Source organism: Lepidochelys kempii, chromosome 2, assembly GCF_965140285.1.
Source record: "Lepidochelys kempii isolate rLepKem1 chromosome 2, rLepKem1.hap1, whole genome shotgun sequence".
Lineage (NCBI taxonomy): Eukaryota > Metazoa > Chordata > Testudines > Cheloniidae > Lepidochelys > Lepidochelys kempii.
In genome coordinates, this window is record NC_136381.1 from 146,231,555 (window position 1) to 146,254,403 (window position 22,849).

General features: G+C 44.9%; 1 protein-coding gene across 1 annotated transcript in view; it reads right to left on the reverse strand.

Annotated features, from left to right (window-relative positions):
- UBE2QL1 (ubiquitin conjugating enzyme E2 QL1) overlaps positions 1-21,653 on the reverse strand; it is a 52,142-nt gene extending 30,489 nt beyond the window's left edge. The window contains exon 1 of the mRNA XM_073332410.2: positions 19,871-21,653. Coding sequence (XP_073188511.1) covers positions 19,871-20,692 — 822 coding nt within the window. The 5' untranslated portion in view covers positions 20,693-21,653. The remainder of the gene's footprint in view (positions 1-19,870) is intronic.
- Positions 21,654-22,849: the final 1,196 nt, after the last annotated feature.

Consider the following 22,849-nt stretch of genomic DNA (forward strand, 5'->3'; position numbering starts at 1 on the left):
CCCATCCCAGAGACACAAATTGAATCCATTTGAAATCATCATGGGACGCCCTATGCGAACAATGGCTACTATTACCCCAGCCCCAGACCTCAACCTAACTCACAGCACGCTCCTCCAGTACTGCAAAGGGTTAATGCAAGTTGTGAGCTCCTTCCATTCGCAGGTGCGAGCAGCTTGGCCGACGGAACCCACCTCTGCTGCCTGTCACACTCTTGAGCCTGGTGACTGGGTCTACCTGCGGCACCACCTTCGGAAGCACGCCTTGGAACCCTGGTGGAAGGGTCCATACCAGGTACCGCTCACCACCCAGACAGCAGTGAAATTATCCAGCATCGCTGCATGGATCCACGCCTCACAGTGTAAGCCAGCGCCACCTCAAGGGGACCAAGCACCTCTGCAAGACCACGCAGAACCAGCTTCAACCCCAGAAGACAAAGAGGAACAGCCTGCAATACCTTACAATCTGCGCTCTCGTAAGGGTTGCCAGAAGCAGAGGGTAAGCAGACAGCAGGACCCAACAAACAAGAAGCAGTAGTGAGCCTAGCGTCTGCTGCCTGGTGGACGTAAAACCATGACTGAGGTTCCCTTGAAAGGGGTTGTCGGAACCAGAAAGGGTCCTGCTTCCAACACGTGTCCTTTGAGAAGCTTAATCCTCAGCTACTGTGTCCTGAGGGTCTGGGGAATCCAGAGTGACAGTGACAATTCTTTCATCCAACAACAGGTGCAGATAGCCCAGATCCTGAATATTTCTAATTGCTGGGTCTGCAGCCACATCCCAGCTCACTCACAAGCTAGTATCCCCACCATGGCAATCCCTTTGAATTCCTCAGAGCTTATTGGAGAACCCTATCCACTTAAAAGGACATAGAAGGAAAATGACACTTGGGGGCTGGGAAAAACATATGTTCCTAAACTTATAAGTGTGGTGAAAGGAAAGGGCCACTGGTGCTGGGTGTGTAATGGGACAGGGCTGAATCTAGGGAGGAGCAGCTGTCTCCAATACATCGTGTCCCATGGTATATGGGACTATTCAAACAAGGCTGGAGAATGGCGAACTGGGTATGGAAAGATAAACTTCCTCTCAACCTGGGACCAAACCAAAGATTCAATCTCTTGCTCCCCCTACAGCCTCCCTGAGAAAAACAGCACCATCTACAAATGTCATGTGAATCCTACTTCTTCTCCCAGTGAAAATCATCCTGTGCCCTTTGGGGGTTACTATTCCTCCTTCATAAATTCTTACATGTCAAAGGGTTGCAGTCAACCCTTCCCAGCTTTAATGGGACATTATTGGGTTTGTGGGGAAAATGCTTACACTGAGTTACCAGCAAATTGGTCAGGTATCTGTTATCCTGCTCAGCTTTTCCCACAATTCCGGGTGCTTCAATCCCTCCCACGAAATCGCCTCCGTAATTTCAGGCGAAAAAAGAGGGACTTGCCAGATGCTAAATGGTATGTGGATAACATAAGCCCCCTAACTTGGGAAGAAGCTGTTGGCATTTCTTTAGTCCCAGTGAGGGAGGGGGGTAATCCACCATGCAAAAAGGCTTTTAAGGTTACAAGCGGTGGTTGAGATCATGGTCAATGAAACAGGAGAGAGCTTAAAAGCTCTAGCCAAAGAAGCAGGAGCGGTCCGACAAGTGGCCCTCCAAAACTGTCGGGCATTAGATATAATACTGGCAGCCAAAGGAGGGACCTGTGCTCTAATTGGAACAGAATGCTGTGTATACATACCTGATAATACTAATGAGGTAATTAATTGTGCTAGCCATCTGGAGCAAATTGCATACCTTCCCCACGAAGAACCAAGTTCCTTGTGGAAATGGATAAGTAACTTATTCAATTTCTCTAGTCTGGGAAACTGGTTGTTTCAAAGAATCCTGACTATCCTATTTGGAATTCTAATAATCTTTGTAAAAAGAAAAGGAGGACTTGTGGCACCTTAGAGACTAACCAATTTATTAGAGCATAAGCTTTCGTGAGCTACAGCTCACTTCTTCAGATGCATATCGTGGAAACTGCAGCAGGCTTTATATATACACAGAGAATATGAAACAATACCTATTCCCACCCCACTGTCCTGCTGGTAATAGCTTATCTAAAGTGATTTCCAGCACAAATCCAGGTTTTCTCACCCTCCACCCCCCCACACAAATTCACTCTCCTGCTGGTGATAGCCCATCCAAAGTGATAACTCTTTACACAATAAGAAAAGGAGGACTTGTGGCACCTTAGAGACTAACCAATTTATTTGAGCATGAGCTTTCGTGAGCTACAGCTCACTTCATCAGATGTTTACCGTGGAAACTGCAGCAGACTTTATATACACACAGAAATCATGAAACAATACCTCCTCCCACCCCACTGTCCTGCTGGTAATAGCTTATCTAAAGTGATCAACAGATAAGCTATTACCAGCAGGACAGTGGGGTGGGAGGAGGTATTGTTTCATGATTTCTGTGTGTATATAAAGTCTGCTGCAGTTTCCACGGTAAACATCTGATGAAGTGAGCTGTAGCTCACGAAAGCTCATGCTCAAATAAATTGGTTAGTCTCTAAGGTGCCACAAGTCCTCCTTTTCTTTTTGCGAATACAGACTAACACGGCTATTCCTCTGAAACCTGTCTTTACACAATGTGCATGACAATTAAGCTGGGCTATTTCCTGCATAAATCCAGGTTCTCACATCCCCCCCACCCCCATACACACACAAACTCACTCTCCTGCTGGTAATAGCTCATCCAAACTGACCACTCTTCAAGTTAAAATCCAAGTTAAACCAGAACATCTGGGGGGGGGGGTAGGAAAAAACAAGAGGAAACAGGCTACCTTGCATAATGACTTAGCCACTCCAAGTCTCTATTTAAGCCTAAATTAATAGTATCCAATTTGCAAATGAATTCCAATTCAGCAGTTTCTCGCTGGAGTCTGGATTTGAAGTTTTTTTGTTTTAAGATAGCGACCTTCATGTCTGTGATCGCGTGACCAGAGAGATTGAAGTGTTCTCCGACTGGTTTATGAATGTTATAATTCTTGACATCTGATTTGTGTCCATTTATTCTTTTACGTAGAGACTGTCCAGTTTGACCAATGTACATGGCAGAGGGGCATTGCTGGCACATGATGGCATATATCACATTGGTGGATGTGCAGGTGAACGAGCCTCTGATAGTGTGGCTGATGTTATTAGGCCCTGTGATGGTGTCCCCTGAATAGATCTTGGGAGACAGGCCAGTCCTTGCCTACAGACAGCCCCGCAACCTGAAGCAAATACTCACCAACAACCACATACCACACAACAGAACCACTAACCCAGGAACTTATCCTTGCAACAAAGCCCGTTGCCAACTGTGCCCACATATCTATTCAGGGGACACCATCACAGGGCCTAATAACATCAGCCACACTATCAGAGGCTCGTTCACCTGCACATCCACCAATGTGATATATGCCATCATGTGCCAGCAATGCCCCTCTGCCATGTACATTGGTCAAACTGGACAGTCTCTACGTAAAAGAATAAATGGACACAAATCAGATGTCAAGAATTATAACATTCATAAACCAGTCGGAGAACACTTCAATCTCTCTGGTCACGCGATCACAGACATGAAGGTCGCTATCTTAAAACAAAAAAACTTCAAATCCAGACTCCAGCGAGAAACTGCTGAATTGGAATTCATTTGCAAATTGGATACTATTAATTTAGGCTTAAATAGAGACTTGGAGTGGCTAAGTCATTATGCAAGGTAGCCTGTTTCCTCTTGTTTTTTCCTACCCCCCCCCCAGATGTTCTGGTTTAACTTGGATTTTAACTTGAAGAGTGGTCAGTTTGGATGAGCTATTACCAGCAGGAGAGTGAGTTTGTGTGTGTATGGGGGTGGGGGGGATGTGAGAACCTGGATTTATGCAGGAAATAGCCCAGCTTAATTGTCATGCACATTGTGTAAAGAGTTATCACTTTGGATGGGCTATCACCAGCAGGAGAGTGAATTTGTGTGGGGGGGTGGAGGGTGAGAAAACCTGGATTTGTGCTGGAAATCACTTTAGATAAGCTATTACCAGCAGGACAGTGGGGTGGGAATAGGTATTGTTTCATATTCTCTGTGTATATATAAAGCCTGCTGCAGTTTCCACGATATGCATCTGAAGAAGTGAGCTGTAGCTCACGAAAGCTTATGCTCTAATAAATTGGTTAGTCTCTAAGGTGCCACAAGTCCTCCTTTTCTTTTTGCGAATACAGACTAACACGGCTGTTACTCTGAAACCTAATAATCTTTGTGTGTTTTCAATTGATTTCTTGTTGTATCCAAAACTGCACAAGACACACCATCCATCAGGTTACCCCTAACCAGAGTGCTAATCTAATGTTGTTAAATGTCACCAGTGAAAGTAATGAAAAAGAACGATTGATGTATGAAATCCAGTAAATCATTGGTCCTGGGCGTAGCCTTGACCAAAAGGGGGAATTGTGGAAGTATAACATTGTATAAGGGGACATGCTGGATACATTGTATATGAGAGGGCATGCCAAAACATGTTACAAAGTATCTGAGGGAGCACATGTAGGGACAGTTAGCTTTTGAATGGAGAAGCAATTAAGATAGAGCCAGCACATCTAAGAAGCAGGCATCAGAATGGAAGATGTGAAGGGCAATTAGTTAAGTTAACTGGAAGCTGTTAAAGGAGATTGTTAAGGGTGGCAGGTAATTGAAGATACATGACTGGTCTCAGGGATCTCAAAGGGTGGTGACTAAAATCTTTTTCTTCTTTTGTCTGTAACTTGTTCTCCAAAAAACTGTATAAATTAAAAGACACAAGCCCCACTCGGGGGACTCACTTCTAAATGTATTAGCAGAGCAGCTTTGCTAATAAAACAGAGTGGTCTGATAAATTGTGAGTCTGAGTCAAACTTTGACAACAATAAATCACCAGTTTTGGGGGATTCTCTGCCCTGTTTCTTGTAGTCTGCTCAGAGTGTGGCATTCTCAATGTGGCCCATCCCAGGCACCCACTCACATTTCCTATTATGGAAAATCTTTGTTCCATACATAATCACTTGAAAACTTTCATAAACAATCTTTGTAAACAAGGAAAGAGAGTTCCCTAACAGAAACAGCAGTACTGATCTGTAATTGAGCTGGACTCACCCAGCAGTGCCTCCTGCTGGTTCTCCTTGGGAATTAGCTCGTCAGCCTCTGGAGTGCCCTCTGCCGTCTGGTGATCCACATTACCACTGGCCCTAGTCCCTCCCAGGACCCGGTGCCTCCTCCCCCTGGGGTGCTGCCCCCTGGCAATAAACCACAACAATCCCTGAAGGTCTCCCCTCCCCAGGGAACCCCCACCCACTACCGCCACCTTGCCTCAGTCTTGGCTACTGCCAGTCATTGCTTAGCCCCGCTCCCCAGGGAAGACTGCATTGTATCTGCCACTCATCACAGGCGAGTGCAATTATCTTACTCACACACTTAAGTACCACTTAAACCTGTGTCAGGCCAGACCCAAGAGGCTGTGCAGTATCATAATGCTCACCAAAAACCTCGCATTCAATTAAGCAATCATGACAGTTAAATCATTTGTACATTACATATTATACATTTTGGACCAAACTATACGTCTTTATTCAATCTTTACTAGGTTCTTACTCATGCAAAATATTGACCAAAATTAATGGATGCTTTGCCTAAGTAAAAACAGAGTCAGAATTATACCTTTGTGATCCCTCTGCTTGGATCTCCCCTTTCCACATGTAAAGGGGACTCGGCTGCCTAATGGCTGTGTTCCCCCTTTGACAGATCCTGCTGATTGGGATCTGTATGGGAGAGTGGGCAGGTTGGAGGGGGTAGGGGTGTGCATCCTCTCACCCAGCCTGGTGGAGCTCACATTGGAAAACTAATACAATTGAGGGGTGTCCCTGGGACAGCCATGGCCAAACAAGATGATGGCAATAAGATTCCAATGGTGCAAAGGCCAAAACTACTGCAGAAACAGAGCTTCCACATGCAAGTCCCTGGCCTTGCATGGATCCCCTGGGATTTGTTCCAATTCTGGGGATTTTCAGAGCTTGAGGGTAGCCCCATAGACTGGTCCATGTGGATCAAACTGTCCCTGCCTCACAGAGTAGCACCTTGTGACTCCTCCCACATATTTTCTGGTAAGAGAGGACAATTAGGCCCTGAGTAAGGACTTCAAGATTTGACTCTTATTTCAGAAGTGTGATTCTTTACAATATTTAACAAAAAAAGGCAAATCCTACACAACTCACTCAAGTGAGCAGCCCGACTAAAGTAAATGGGAACCACTTGGGTGATTCAGGCTCTTCATATAAAATTGCATCTAATCAGTTGTGATCAAAGCAGGTGTTTCTTAAGAACTCGTCTATTCAGGGTATCAGCCAAGTACTGCAAGGGAGAATTAGTTCTATGTGCCAGGAAAGTATGTTTTAAAAACAGTAATTTTTCTCAATTTTAATGATTTCACTAATTCAATCATTATTTTTAACAATATGGTACTACTATAGAATATTTTAAAAATCTTTAGAATAGTTTCCCTGTGTATACTTTGAAGGGATAAAGTGAAGATTATTTTCTCCCTGCTGTTTAAAAGAACTAAGACATCTTCCTATCTCAGTGAGTTGGAATCCCTGTGTCTCCACTCCCACTCCACAGAATAAATTTGCATAACAATACACTCTATACTTAGGACAGCAGCACAATGCACATGAACAATGTTGTTTTTTCAGCTCATACATCATTTTCCAGCATCTCAATGGTGCAAATAAAAGATGAAGTTTAAAATCCAAGCTTCATAAATTATAGTCTAAGATAGCTCTCAGATTGCTACCTGATTTTCTTCATGTATCGAAGGGCTTGCCTTCATCACGGGGAGATCAACGCTGCTGCAATCAATGCAGCAGGGGACTAACGAAGACTTGCAAAATCGATGGCAGAGTGCTCTCCGGTTGACCCCGGTACTCTAGCTCTCTGAGGGTATGTCTATACTATGAAATTAGGTTGAATTTATAGAAGTCAATTTTTTAGAAAGCAATTTTATACAGTCAATTGTGTGTGTCCCCACACTAATGCACCAAGCGCATTAAGTCGGTGGAGTGCGTCCACAGTACCAAGGCTAGCATTGCCTTTCAGAGCATTGCACTGTGGATAGCTATAGAATCATAGACTATCAGGGTTGGAAGGGACCTCAGGAGGTCATCTAGTCCAACCCCCTGCTCAAATGGCAGGACCAATCCCCAATTTCTGCCCCAGATCCCTAAATGGCCCCCTCAAGGATTGAACTCACAACCCTGGGTTTAGCAGGCCAATGCTCAAACCACTGAGCTATCCCTCCCCCCATTATCCCACAGTTCCCGCAGTGTCTGTCGCCCATTGGAATTCTGGGTTAAGCTCCCAATGCCTGGATGGGGCAAAAACATTGTCACGGGTGGTTTTGGGTACATGTCGTCAGTTACCCCTCCCTCCCTGAAAACAATGGCAGACAATCATTTCGCGCCTTTTTTCCATGTGGACGCCACACTGCTTTCAGCAGACGGTGCAGTAGGACGCTAACCTTCGTCGTCATCCACTGCTTTTGCTGCCATTCTGCTCTCCTGCTCTCCTGATGCTATGAATCCACCTTGCAGGTCCTCTATATGACCGTCGTCATCCACCGCTTCCACTGGCACTCTGTTCTCCTGCTCTTCTGGTGGTCTCGTGGGGCCGATTCCACTGCAACTCTGCTCGGCTGCTCTTGTCTCACCATCACACAGCAAGCGTGCAGCCCACTCAGCTGTTGTGTCCTGGCAGCAGACGGTGCAGTAGGTCTGCAAAACTGGTCATCCAACCACCGCTTCCCCTGCACCTCTGCTATCCTGCAGACACCATACACAGGCAAGCATGGAGCCCGCTCAGATCACCGCAGCAGTTGCAAGCATTGTAAACACCTTGCACATTATCATGCAGTACATGCAGAACCAGAACCTGCAAAAGCAGGCAAGGAGGCGATGGCAGCGCAGTCATGAGAGTGATGAGGACATGGTCACAGACTTCTCTCAAAGCACGGGCCCCAGCAATTTGGCCATCCTGGTGCAATGGGGCAGGCTCATGCCATGGAACACCGATTCTGGGCCCGGGAAACAAGCACAGACTGGTGGGACCACATAATGTTGCAGGTCTGGGATGACTGCCAGTGGCTGTGAAACTTTCACATGAGTAAGGGCACTTTCATAGAACATTGTGACTTGCTTTCCCCTGCCCTGAAGTGCAAGAATACCAAGATGAGAGCAGCCCTCACAGTTCACAAGCGAGTGGCGATAGCCCTCTGGAAGCTTGCAACGCCAGACAGCTACCGGTCAGTCGGGAATCAATTTGGAGTGGGCAAATATACTGTGGGGACTGATGTGATCCAAGTAGCCAACACAATCACTGAGCTGCTGCTATCAAGGGTAGTGACTCTGGGAAATGTGCAGGTCATAGTGGATGGCTTTGCTGCAATGGGATTCCCTAACTGTGGTGGGGCCATAGACGGAACCCATATCCCTATCATGAGACCGGACCACCAAGGCAGCCAGTACGTAAACCGCCGGAGGTACTTTTCAGTGGTGCTGCAAGCACTGGTGGAGCACAAGGGACATTTCACCAACATCAACGTGGGATGGCCGGGAAAGATACATAATGCTCGCATCTTCAGGAACTCTGGTCTGTATGAACAGCTGCAGCAAGGGATTTACTTCCCAGACCAGAAAATAACTGTTGGGGATGTTGAAATGCCTATGTGTATCCTTGGGGACCCAGCCTACCCCTTAATGCCATGGCTCATGAAGCCATACACAGGCAGCCTGGACAGTAGTCAGGAGCTGTTCAACTACAGGCTGAGCAAATGCAGAATGGTGGTAGAATGTACATTTGGACGTTTAAAAGCTTACAAGCACAGTTTACTGACTCAGTTAGACCTCAGCGAAAGCAATATTCCCATCGTTATTACTGCTTGCTGTGTGCTCCACAATATCTGTGAAAGTAAGGGGGAGACATTTACGGCGGGGTGGGAAGTTGAGGCAAATTGCCTGGCTGCTGATTACATGCAGCCAGACACCAGGGCGGTTAGAAGACCACAGCAGGGCGCACTGTGCATCAGAGAAGCTTTGAATACCAGTTTCATGGCTGACCAGGCTACGGTGTGACAGTTCTGTTTGTTTCTCCTTGATGAAAACCCTCCCCCTTGGTTCACTCTACTTCCCTGTAAGCCAACCTCCCTCCTCTCCCCGCTTCGATCACTGCTTGCAGAGGCAATAAAGTCATTGTTGTTTCAAATTCGTGCATTCTTTATTAATTTGTCACACAAATAGGGGGATAACTGCCAAGTTAGCCTGGGAGGGGTGGGGGAGTAGGGAAGGACAAGGCCACACTGCACGTCAAAACTTATTGAATGCCAGCCTTCTTTTGCTTGGGCAGTCCTCTCGGTGGGGTGGTTGGGTGCCTGGAGGCCCTCACACCGCGTTCTTGGGCGTCTGGGTGAGGAGGCGATGGAACTTGGGGAGGAGGGCGATTGGTTACACAGGGGCGGCAGTGGCAGTCTGTGCCTTTCCTGCACCTCAACCATACACCTGAAGATATGTGTTTGATCCTCCAGTAGCCTCAGCATTGCATCCTGCCTGCCTCCTCTCATCATGCTGCCGCCACCTGTCCTCTCGTGCGTCCCTCCTGTCCTCGTGTTCATTTTGTGCTTTCCTGGACTCTGCCATTGTCTGCCTCCATGAATTCTGCTGGGCTCTTTCAGTTTGGGTGGACTACATGAGCTCAGAGAACATTTAATCACGAGTGTGTTTTTTTCACCTTCTTATCTGCGCTAGCCTCTGGGATGGAGATGCTAGTGGCAGCATTGAAACATTTGAAGCTGCGGGAGGAAAAAATGGGAAAGTAAAATTGAAAAAGACACATTGGCCATTTAAAAGGAGGGGCTGATGTTTTTGGGTTAATGTGCAGCACAAACCCACCTAACACCCCCCACCCCACACCCAATTCTCTGCAATGATCGCTTCACCCCTCCCCCCACCGCGTGGCTAACAGCGGGGATGATTTCTTTTCAGCCACAGGCAAACAGCCCAGCAGGAACAGCCACCTTTGAATGACCCCTTAATAAAATTCCCCTATTTCAACCAGGTGACCATGAATGATATCACACTCCTGAGGATAACACAGAGAGATAAAGAACAGATGTTGCTTGAATGCCAGCAAACACCAAGACCACACTCTGCCATGCTTTCTTATGCAATGATTCCAGACTACGTGTTATTGGCCTGCTGTGGTAAAGTGTCCTACCATGGAGGATGGAATAAGGCTGCCCTCCCCAGAAATCTTTTGCAAAGACTTTGGGAGTACCTCCAGGAGAGCTTCATGGAGATGTCCCTGGAGAATTTCTGCTCCATCCCCAGACACGTTAACAGACTTTTCCAGTAGTTGTACTGGCCGCGAATGCATCCCAAGTCTTCAGGGCAAATTAATCATAAAATATGCTTGCGTTTAAGCCATGTATTATACTAACAAAGGTACACTCACCAGAGGTGCCTTCAAGGTCCGGGAGCCCGGGTTGGGAGGGTACTGTCTCCAGGGTGATAAACAGTTCCTGGCTGTCGGGGAGAACCGTTTCTCTGCTTGCCTGGTGTGTGCTATCTTCAACCTCCCCCTCCTCATCATCTTCCTTGTCCCCAAAATCCTCATCCCTGTTGCATTAGACTCCCTTGAAGGAGTCCATGTACAGGTGTGGGGTAGTTGTAGGGGCAACCCCTCGAATTGCATGCAGCTCATCATAGAAGCGGCATGTCTGGGGCTCTGACTCCGAGCGGTTGTTTGCCTCTGTGGTTTTTTGGTAGGCTTGCCTGGGCTCCTTAAGTTTCACATGGCACTGCTGCAGGTCCCTGTGATAGCCTCTGTCCTTCATGCCCTTGGAGATTTTTTCAAATATTTTGGCATTTCGTCTTTTGGAACAGAGTTCTGATAGCACGGATTCGTCTCCCCATACAGTGATCAGATCCAGTACCTCCCACTTGGTCCATGCTGGAGCTCTTTTGTGATTCTGAGACTCCATGGTCACCTCTGCTGATGAGATCTGCACAGTCACCTGTGCTGATCAGCTTGCCATGCTGGCCAAACAGGAAATGAAATTCAAAAGTTCGCAGGACTTTTCCTGTCTACCTGGCCAGTGTATCCGAGTTGAGAGTGCTGTCCAGAGCGGTCACAATGGAACACTGTGGGATAGCTCCCGGAGACCAGTACCGTCGAATTGCATCCACACTAACCCAAATTTGACCCAGCGATGTTGATTTCAGCGCTAATCCCCTCGTCGGGGAGGAGTATAGAAATCGATTTTAAGAGCCCTTTAAGTTGACAAAAATGGCTTTGTTGTGTGGACATGTGCAGGGTTAAATAGATCTAACGCTGCTAAGTTCTACCTAAACTCATAGTGTAGACCAGGGCTGAGAAGAGTAAGACTGGAGAGTGTCTCCCATCGACGCAGCGCAGTAAAAACACTGCAGTAAGTCGACCTAAGTGACATCAATTCCAGCTATGTTTTTCACATAGCTGGAGTAGCGTAACTTAGGTCAACTTACCCTAGTAGTGAAGACAAGTCCTCAGTAATATTCCTTATTTTTTTTGCTTAAAGTTCAAATACTTTCAAGTGATATGCCTGCTACTTAATGATTATTACCTTTGTCATTTCTTATCATCTTGCATACTACTAAATGTGGCTCTCAGTCATGGTTCTAAAGCAAAAGTTGTCCTCACCACCCATGCCTGAAGTCATTCACCTGTGGTAAGCCCAGGAGGCATAACCAATTAATAGAAAGCAATCACATACTAAATATAACATATAAAGCTCTGTGTGGTTTGGGTTCTGGCTATCGTAGGCCTTGTCTACACTACAAAATTAAGTCCACCTACATTAGGTCGATGTACATCTTCCACAGTAATTACTGTGGCGGTTCATGTCTACACTATGCCTCCTGTGAAGTGGTGCGCATCCTCACCATCATGGGATACCAACAGCCCAAGCTGTGAGCCCCACGCAGGGCTGATAGCCAGCAAGCAATGTAAGTAACGCAGTGTCTACAGAGATACTGCGTCACCCTAACTATGTCAACCTGTGTAGTGGGCGACTTACACTGGTGGGAGCAACATTGTACTGTAGACACTTACAGAGTTAGCTCAATGTAAATTGCCTTACGTTGACCTAATTCTGTAGTGTAGACCAAGCCTCTGACTACCGAGCTTCCTAGGGATAACTGCAGCAGTGGAAATTAGCTGATGGGTCCATGCAAACAATCCTTAGATTGAATGTTTGGAGGTTAGTGAAGGCTCATGGATCTGGAATTCATTTCCACTGTTCATATCTGAAAGAGGTGCAGTCTATCAAAAAGGCCATCTGTTTGCTCAGGCTTTTGCTTCAGAGGGTAAAGGTGGGAGATATTTAGATTATGTTTAACAGCTGGATTCTGTGACTGAATCTCATTTTAATAAAATGATATTAACTAATGTTGTTGTGTTTTTAAGTTTCATACATGCAGAGTCAACTGTGATGGGTGCACTTTTAAAAATGGAAAAATAGATTAGTAACAAATTAATTTATATAGCATACAGTATATTTATATAGTATACACTCTAGTATACAATCCATAGACAGTTGAAACAAATTATTTTTGAAGATGCCTGAATGTACACTTTACATTATAACCTGAATTACAAAATGTTATATATTAAAAAAAACAACAACCTGGATTGATCAGCTTAAATCAAGCACTAGATACTTAAACATGTGAGAACACTCCCAGCTATTTTTTTCCTATTTTTCGGACATTAGGTCCGGTCTGCATTCTCATACTTGTCCTACTTGATACAAAAACAAACATATATACTTTACAATAGGGAAGCTTTACAAATGGCACAAGCTGCAGGGTTACCATTTAGCTGGTAATTATCTTAAACTATTTTGTCCCCTCACCCAGATAGAGAACACATGAAACAAGTGACTAAAGGCAGGACAACCCACCAGTATTACTAATCCAATCCAGGGTCCTGAAACAATTAAGTAATGTTTTCCTGCTACTTCAGCCATTTTTAAATAAAATGGTGATTTGTGATTTCTTATTTTCACATTGACATCCCTACTTCTTTCATCATTTTACTAAAACAGATTCAAGCATTATATTGTGAAGCAGCATGGCTTCATTTGACTTCTCAAACAGAACTTTTTTTTAACATGTAGCAAATAGGAAAAAATTCTCTTGAAACTGTATTAGTTCACTAAAGAAAACAAGTTATGCTTTTTTTCTGGAGGTGTTCTGGTTTAGTTGAACGTGCTAAGGACCAAGGTGCTAAGGACTTAAAAATTTCTTGCTGAGCCTTAGGGATGTTCATTATTTTATCTGATTATCATTTACAGAAGGCCAATGGCATTTTGGGATGTATATGTAGGGGCATTGCCAGCAGATCGAGGGACGTGATCGTTCCCCTCTATTTGACATTGGTGAGGCCTCATCTGGAGTACTGTGTCCAGTTTTGGGCCCCACACTACAAGAAGGATGTGGAAAAATTGGAAAGAGTCCAGCAGAGGGCAACAAAAATGATTAGGGGACTGGAACACATGACTTATGAGGAGAGGCTGAGGGAACTGGGGTTATTTAGTCTGTGGAAGAGAAGAGTGAGGGGGGGACCTGATAGCTGCTTTCAACTACCTGAAACGGGGTTCCAAAGAGGATGGATCTCGACTGTTCTGAGGTAGCTGATGACAGAACAAGGAGTAATGGTCTCAAGTTGCAGTGGGGGAGGTTTAGGTTGTATATTAGGAAAAACTTTTTCACTAGGAGGGTGGTGAAACACTGGAATGCGTTACCTAGGGAGGTGGTGGAATCTCCTTCCTTAGATATTTTTAAGGTCAGGCTTGACAAAGCCCTGGCTGGGTTGATTTAGTTGGGGATCGGTCCTGCTTTGAGCAGGGGGTTGGACTAGATGACCTCCTGAGGTCCCTTCCAACCCTGATATTCTGTGTTTCTATGATTCTATGATACAGTGTTTACACAGTTTGCAAAACTGCAAATAAAATGGTTCAATTACTTTTACAGCAATAGTAACTGCTTTGGGATAAATTTTGAAGAATGCTTGTTTGCAAGTAACAAGATAGCATCAGTGTTTGAAGGGATATGCACTGATTTCAATCATGCATCTTAATATTAAATAAATGTGAGCTACAGCAGACACTCTGCTTTTTTATTACAGTTATATGACTGGCACTACTCCCATCTCCTTTATTCAGTGAATAATAGCATTTAATATTGTCAGGGCAGTACTTACTATTCTAGAATGATTTACAAATTTCTAAAGACTTAAGAAAAATAAAAGGACTTCACTTCATCTGCTACAAGTTACATGTGCAGTTCCCTCAGGCTAGCCACATAGATGTAAAAGGTTCTGCTGGGTCAAGAGTGCTCCAAGACAACAAAAGATATTCACTCCAGGACCTGATGCAGTGTCAGATGATGATATTCAAATGTATTCTTCTAAAGTTATCTTAACTCTTTGAGTGAAATCCCAACCCCACTAAAGTCAATGGGATTTTTGTCATTTATTTCAGTGGGCCAGGATTCAAACTCTGGTGCAGGCAGTTAGGCCTGGTCTACACTAGGAAATCAGGTTGATCCACAGCCCGTGCGATGCAGTTAAACTGACCTAACCTCCCAGTGTAGACAACAACACTAGGTTGATGGGAGAATTCTCCTGTCGATGTAGCTACTGCCTATCAGACAGGTGGCTTACCTATGCGAACGGGAAAACCCCTTCTGTCAACATAGGTAACGTCTTCAGTGAAGCACTGCAGTGGTTCCACTGCAATGTTTTAACTGTAGACAAGTCCTTAGGCTTTGCTCACCAAACTGTCAGCAATGAGTACAGCAGGAATCAATTACACAACAATAATAATAAATAAATAATAATAATAACCCTTCTTAAAGTACAGTTCTTGGCCCAATAATCTTTTTAAAAGAGAGATCCAGAGTTAAGGCAGAAAATATGGGCACAGTTCTTCGAGGTATTGAGAACGTCCTGCAAGGTGCTATGCACCCTCAGCTCCCAATGGAACTGGTCTCATGCCAGTAACTCACACCACTGTGCTTAAAGAAGGACTCAATTCCGCTCCTTCTGAGGTTAATGGAAGTTTTGCCATTGACATCAATGGGAAAAAGACTGGGTCCTATTACTTTTACATATCAAATATACTATTATAACTCAATGTAAAAAGCTGGAAGTCCATAAATCTGATTTTCTTTCATTGTGGAATTTACAGTTTTAATCAGGCTATTAATATTAATTTGCAACAAATGTTTTGTATAAACATCCCTGTCTTTTTATGCTTTTTTAATATATAAAGGAAAGACCAACTTGCAAATGTATGAAATATTCTGATCAATTTTAGCTCAATGACATGATTCATTTTAATAACTCTTCTCTTGTGTCAATATTAGTTTGCATACTAAAAAGTCAACATTATATAATCTAAATACTCTATAGTACATGTGCAGTAATCTAATGGAACTTAGAGCATGTGTTAAATATGCAAACTAAAAAGGCTTTCAAAGATAGCTTTATAAATATCAGTATCATGACCTTTTTTATTTGGTAAAGGTAGTAATCTTGTTGACTAAGTAAGTTATTTTTACGTGTGTGTTCTTTGAGATACGGACAATACTTCCTATAGAAAGCTTGTCTATTTCTTTTTCCTAACTAGTCAAGTAAAATAATTACTTGTCTTGTTTTATTTCATTTAGTTAGTTAGTTTTGTGGCCAGAAAAATCTTTTATTTTTTTCCAAAATAAAAACAAAACAAAACAAAATCCCAAAGCAGTGTTAGAGCTGAAGGCTCCAGTCCTTCAAAGGGACTACTCAGGTGCTTACATTTAGGCAGGACTAGAGTCTTCGAAAGCAAGGGCTTGATCCTGTGCCCACTAAAGTTAACAGTAAAATTCTCACTGGCTTCCATGGTGCAGGATCAGGGCCTATACACACACAACCTTTTTGTTTTTGACACTCCTAAAATATATAAATAGCTGGAACAACTTACACAAAGATAATAAAAATAAACAAATGTATGTTTCCCAGTGAGATGTTGTATGGCAAACTCTAAACCATGGCAAATTTTTAGAGCAAGTTATAAACAAGCATGATAGGTCTGGCTTAATGGTTAGAGTTCACTTGCTTAGTTTTTGTTTTTGACAAAACCCTAATACGAGAAATATACTGAAAAGCATTTTTATGCTCAGCACAAAACTTAAGCATTCCCTCTACAGTGTTGGAAACTAACACAGAACAGCATTATTGTGCATAAATATCAAAAAGTGGGCTTGACTAGAAACAAAAAATGAAACTAACCAGCCTAGTTATATTGTTCAAACTGGTAAAAGTGAAAAAAGTAGGCAAACATCTCAAACGGTGGAAAGCATATTAAAAACTCAATCCTGCATTCACACACTTGAGTAATTTTGCTCACATAAGGTGTCTTATTAAAGATACATACTTGCCTAATTGCTTACAGGACTGGGGCATATATATTTAGAAACCTTTCATGTGAAATACTCTACATTCTTAATAGTTAGAATATTTAACATATGTTATTATATGCATCCGATGAAGTGAGCTGTAGCTCACGAAAGCTTATGCTCAAATAAATTGGTTAGTCTCTAAGGTGCCACAAGTACTCCTTTTCTTTTTGCGAATACAGACTAACACGGCTGTTACTCTGAAACCTGTTATTATCTTAAGTCTTCTTTTAACAATGTAAGTGCTACTTTTGATCCTGATCCCGTAACTGTTCTCTGAGCCAGATCCACATTCCATTAAAGTCAAAGACTCCCACTCAATTCCATAGGAACAGAATTAAGCTCATATTGGGCCAGACCCTACAAGAGCTCCATGCATCACATTCCCTTGAAGATAACACCCAATATAAGGGTTAATGCACAGGCTAATGGTGACTACCAAGCTGGAATTCAAATGCGGAATTCTGATGCTGCATTATTCTGGCATATTTTATGATAGCTTCATAATCCGTCAATGGAACTGTAGGCTAGTAATTATCATTTACTCTTGCACTGTCATTTCTAGTCTACAGAAGGTGCTTACTCTTTCAAACCCTTATTTAAATAATAATGATATTTAGCATTTTCATAATGTTTTATACGCTACACCATTGTACAGGCATTAGTTAATTAATCTGACATGAATCATCCTTATTTGTGCAGGTAGTTTCACTGAAGTCAATGTGACTACTTGCAGCATGATAAGAATTAACCATGTATATTTTTGCAGGATCAGTAGTTATATATTTTCAACATTTTATATTCTTATGACTTTATGATATTAAACTAATAGTCAAGAGAAGATCATGTTTAAAATATAAAAATGGAATTTGGATTCTAAAGTGTCTGTACTTTCAGCTGTTGCACTTATGCAATGGAATCAAGATTATATAACATGAGTCTGATTACAAAAAATATGGCTCTCATTACACAGTGCATGGTTTCTATTACAGGATAGTAATCTATCACAGATTATCAGGCTATAATTGACAAGTATATATTATATTACTGTTAATATATATTTTAACTTGCATTGCACAGTACACGGCTTTCAAATTTCCCTTTTATGGCTACTTGCCTATTAAATTATTGGCAATAATTTTAAGAGACCATTTTTACTTTATCTCACAAATACACACCAATTTACATACAGGACTTTTTCATATTAAATACCTAAGATCAAACTGCTGGCAAACCTATAATAAATTTTGGCTTGAACAGGTTTATTTCAACAAAAAAGAAAAACTTTGCTTTGAAGAAACCATCCTTCCTTTGCAATCAGAAAACAGAATTTTATTTCAGAAATCCTTTTGGTGATTAAAAGAAGATTGTGAAATTTTACAGTGTGTTCAAGACTAATGTTTAATTGATTAGTAATCTAAGTATTTTATTTAAAGTGTTTTATATTGAGCCATGTTATGAATAAACAAAATATTTAAAACAAAATTATGCCATTAAACCTGTTTTGACCCTTTTCAGTTTAGGGGTAGAAACAAACCACAGAAAAATATTACAATAGTTTAAGAACTGGTTTGATAGATTTTAACATAATACTTCTCAATCCTTATTCAAATACAATGAGAAACACGATCACTGTAAAAAGAATGAAAAACAAATAATGGGACATAACAAAACAGATCCTACTGAGGTTTAATATACCACAGATCTATTATAAATTAAGTAAGCCTCTTTTTTATGGGTAGATGTTTCTTTGAATTCCAAGGTGACCTATGGAAATTGACATCTTCAAGTGAAACAAGGCATACAGTACGAACTAATTGAATAAATGAGTAGCAGACCTAGAAGCCAAACTGAAGGAGGAGGTGAGGACTGTGGAAATGTCTTTCCCAAAAGGGTCAGGCAAGGTTCAAGTAAAGTAATCTAAATAAACACCTCCTTTATGGGCCAGTCTGTGAAGCTACTGATGAGCAGTTACTCACACAAGCAGTCCCATTAATGAATGTGAGTAAATCTGTAACAATAATTATTTATTAAACAAAAGATCCACCCAAAAGATTCCAGTGAATTTATTTACCTTTGTCCGAAGGAAAAAACACCATTTTCCATTGTCTACTATTACTAGAGGACATGGACCTGTGTGTGTGGGCTAAGTGGAAAGACAACATTTCAAGGACACACTAAATGATCAGAAAACCGCCTTACATAGACACAGGCAACTTGCCCATTGTAATGAACATAAAGAAGGACTGGCTACAGATCTCACAAAAAATATTTATTCATCAAAATCTCACTTCCAATGGTGTTCTAAGGGAGAAAGAGAAAAAGGAACACAACAGTAATATTTCTTCTTGGCTAAGAGCAAATGGAGTATTGTTTGATATCTAATACATCCTCTGTTGAGGACCTACATATTTTGTTCTGGCTGGAGGATCCAAAAGATCTTTTCCAGGGCTAGCCATTATGAACCTAATGTATAGTGAACAATTATTTGATTAGTTTTTTAGACAACAAATTTAAAGCTGCACAACAGTGTTGATAGCTCAGCACTGGGCAAGAATTGTAGCTTGAGTGTAACTATTGTCAAAGAGGCAAACCTATGTTTAGAGCTATCAAAAACCAGGTGCTGAGGGAGTCCCAATAATTGCCCACTATCCCATCCAGTAATTTATCTGTGCAGTGCTTTGGAGGCCAGGAAGAAGCCAGACAAAAAGTCTGGAAGCAGCAGTTCAAGGCAGTGTATCTTAATACAGTGATACTTGTGTAAAGTAGGAGGCCTGCAAGTCTAGGCTGACTAGTGGAGAGAGGCTTTAGTTCAAGATAGAACAAATGACACCTGAAATCTGGAGGATAATTTGCTCAACACAAAGGGATTGTCTGCTGGGGATGGCTCTTCCAGCATCTTTCACTACCCAGCTAGCAAATTATAATGTCAGCTACAGGACAAAGTATATAAAAGGGGAGATAAAACCATTCCTTTCAGACCTCTCCACACCCTTTCCCCCATTGTTACCGTTGCATATAACTGAAACCAGAGGCTCTCCAAGCACCTGACCCACATGACTGACCCTATCACCCCTGTGCAGCAGGGAAGTGTAATTATCCCCATTTCACTGAGGAACAGGGAGAACAGGTGACCCATCACCTTGGTATCTTGACCTGGCCAAGGTCATACAGGGAGCCATTGGCCCAGGAGGTCAGGGCCAGAGAGCAGGCTGTGCGGGAATTGGGGCTTAAACCCCTGCAAGTAAGGAAACAGCTGACACGGCACTGAACCCCGGGTCCTCAGCCCCTTACCTGACCCTTCACCAGGCTGGCTGCGAACTGCCTCATGACCGCCTCCACGGTGTAGGCGCTGGACCAGCCGCGAGGGGTGAGCAGCTCCATGCAGATGGCCCCGCCGTCCAGCACGTAGCCGTTCTCCAGGCGGGGGCTGAGCACCCTCATGAAGGGCGGCGAGAAGGGGAAGTTGTCGGGGAAGGTGAGGTTGAGCAGGATGAACTCGGTGTTGGTCTCCTTCATGTCCTGCCACAGCACCGAGTCCTTGTCCACCTGGTGCAGCTTCACGTTCCAGTCGAACAGGCTCTCGTCCACCAGCTCCACAGAGATGAAGCGGTCGCTCAGCCGGGCGATGTCCTGCAGCTCCTTCATCAGCCGCCGGCTCCGCACCTGCGTGCAGTGCTGCTGCCTGCCCGAGGGCGCCACTGGGGCAGAGCCCGACGGGGGCGGCACCAGCGGGGCAGAGCCGGCCCGGCCGCTGCTGCTCCCCCCAGGCGGCAGCTGCGGCCTGGGCTCCTTACCCGAGCCGGGCTCCTTGGCGCTGTGGTGCGGGGGCTTCTCCTTGTGGCCCCCCGAGCCGGGCTGCTGCGGCGGCTGCTTGGAGAGCTCCAGCACTTTCTTGGCCTTGTTGCCCGCTGGGCTGCCCTCCTTGCTGGGGCTGCTGCTGCTGCTGCAGCCGGCGCTGCCCTGCTGCTTGTTGCTGCTGTTCTTCTGGCTGCCCTTGGCTCGGAGCGAGGAGCCCTGCTGGCTGCTGCGGTGGTGGTGATGATGGTGCTTGGGATCCTCCGTGTCCCTGTTGTGCAGTCGGATGAGCCCGATTTTCCGGAGCAGAGTGGCCATGTTGTGTTTGGCGGTTTCTGTTGGAGCCGCTGCTTGGCGAGCCCCGGCGTGGCCCCTCTGCAGAGAGCAGGGCGCTCCTCGGCTTGAGTGAGGGCGACGGAGACGACTGAGCCCGGAGCAGGGAGGGCGGGAGAGACAGAAAGACGATGGGGAGAGGCGATGCTGCTTCTGCTCAGACGCCTCCTTTCACCGGGGCTGCTGCTGGCAGCATTGCAGCACTGTAGCCGCTCCCGGAGTCACCAGAGCTCCACTGCTATGGCCATAACCCCCCTCGAAAGCGGGGAAACCCTCTCCACGCACCGCCCCCTCCCCCCCGAGAGGTGCTTCTCCTGCAGATGGCCGGCTGCTTCCCGACTAACCTGCAGTTAATATCGAGCCAAGCCACGCCACGAGCTCTGCCCGCGGGATTTACCCTTCGCTGCCTCTTCCCCGCCGCCCCCCTTCGCTTCCCTCGCTAGCCTTGGACCTGCTCAGGTACCAGATTTCCCTCCTCCTCCAGCTGGTGAGCTAATGTCGCTCTCGATTCTGTCGGCTGCAGGTTTCTCCCTGCGGACGGTGGGATCTGTTCGGCTCCTGAGTATCCCCCTCTGCCTCCCCGTTTCCCTCTCAGCAGCGGCAGCCGGACAGCTCCTGGCCCCGGCTCTTTGTTGTGGAATCCGCTACAGCCAGGCTCCGGGCGCTGCGTGTGCCGCAGCCGACGGGGCTAGTTTGGGCTGACGGAGTAATACAGCGAGAAGGCGGGTGAGGGGGGCAGGGGAATCTCCGATCGCAGCCCAAGGCGCCCTTCGCCCTTCCCTCCGTTTACCTTCTCCTGGCACAGGGGGAGAGAGCGCTTTGGGGGGAGCTGCCCCCGCACCACGGCCGCCCTGCCTTGTTTCTGCAGGTTCTCCGCTTCTGCGGAGCTGACATTGCAGAGGCCGCTCAGTCTGTTGCTGTGCGTGCGGAGGAGGAGGCGGGACCCTGGGGAGGGGCCAGGCTGTTACTCGCACGGGGGCAGGAGCCACTGGCTGGAGGAGAATTAAAATGTTTCTTTAATAATGGTGGGGAGTTGGGGATGGGCGCCCCTTCATCCCCTCAACATGAACAGATTTCTCAGCCCACCTGCTCCCCCCAAACGCCAAGGCTAATGTGGCCCCATGGGCTTGTGACTGTGCACAGAGAGAAGACAACCCACCGTATCAGAAACGTGATCGCTGGGTGCTGGATCCATACAGTTGCTTTCCCCTTCAAAGACTGAAAAGGGAAGAGAGAAACACTTTCAGATGGGGAGGACGAAAGGCAAAGGCTGAAGAATAATTATAGCTATTCACCAGTGAACACATAGTAATAGCCAGTGTGTGTGTCCCTGTTGGTATTATATTCTATAAAATCTATGTCAAGTCAGTACCTGATGAAGGAATAAATCTGTTACAGTATTAGATGTCCTCTGCCCTTTGGTGTGCCCTGGGGAGGCCTCCACCAGTGCCAGGTTTACAATGGTGCCATGGAGCCGGGCCCATGCTCAGAAGGGGACCTGGACTGCTCCGCTTGTACTGCGCCCCAAGACAACATAGGCCTGCCCCCCGAGGGGAAAGGGCATGCTGGCAGCACAGGGCTAGTCGGCCACTGTGCGTCTGGCAACTGCTGGTTTGTGAATAGTGCCCTCGCACTGGGCTGGGCGGAGGGGGCTGCCCCTGCCATGCTCCATTGCCCCTGGCTGGCCCTTCACTCCCCCCACCACGCTCCATTGCCTCCATGAATGGGCCCACAAAAGGTTAATCTGGCCCCGGCCTCCACTCTGGTTTGGAAGAACGGCCTGTATTGGGAAGGGATTTGTGAACTCCTTTAAGCCGTTTTGGAAACAATGTGAAGGAAACTTAGCAGGCTTCTTAAATGATATGTGCAAATTATAGTATGTTATCAGCTGCAACCATATTTTTTGATCTGAGTAACGGCTTCTTGACACAACTGTAAGGAATTTTGGAGACACCCTTTACTTTTCATCCTTATTTTTTTCCCCTTGCTATTAATTTAACCGGTAACTTCTTTTGTCAGGTGATACTGCATGTGACAATATAGCATGTTACGACCAGTTGCAATAACCATTTTTTCATTTTATATAGTGTAAAATGCAAATTAATATAAACAGAAGAAACAAATTAATGACAATTTTATTTG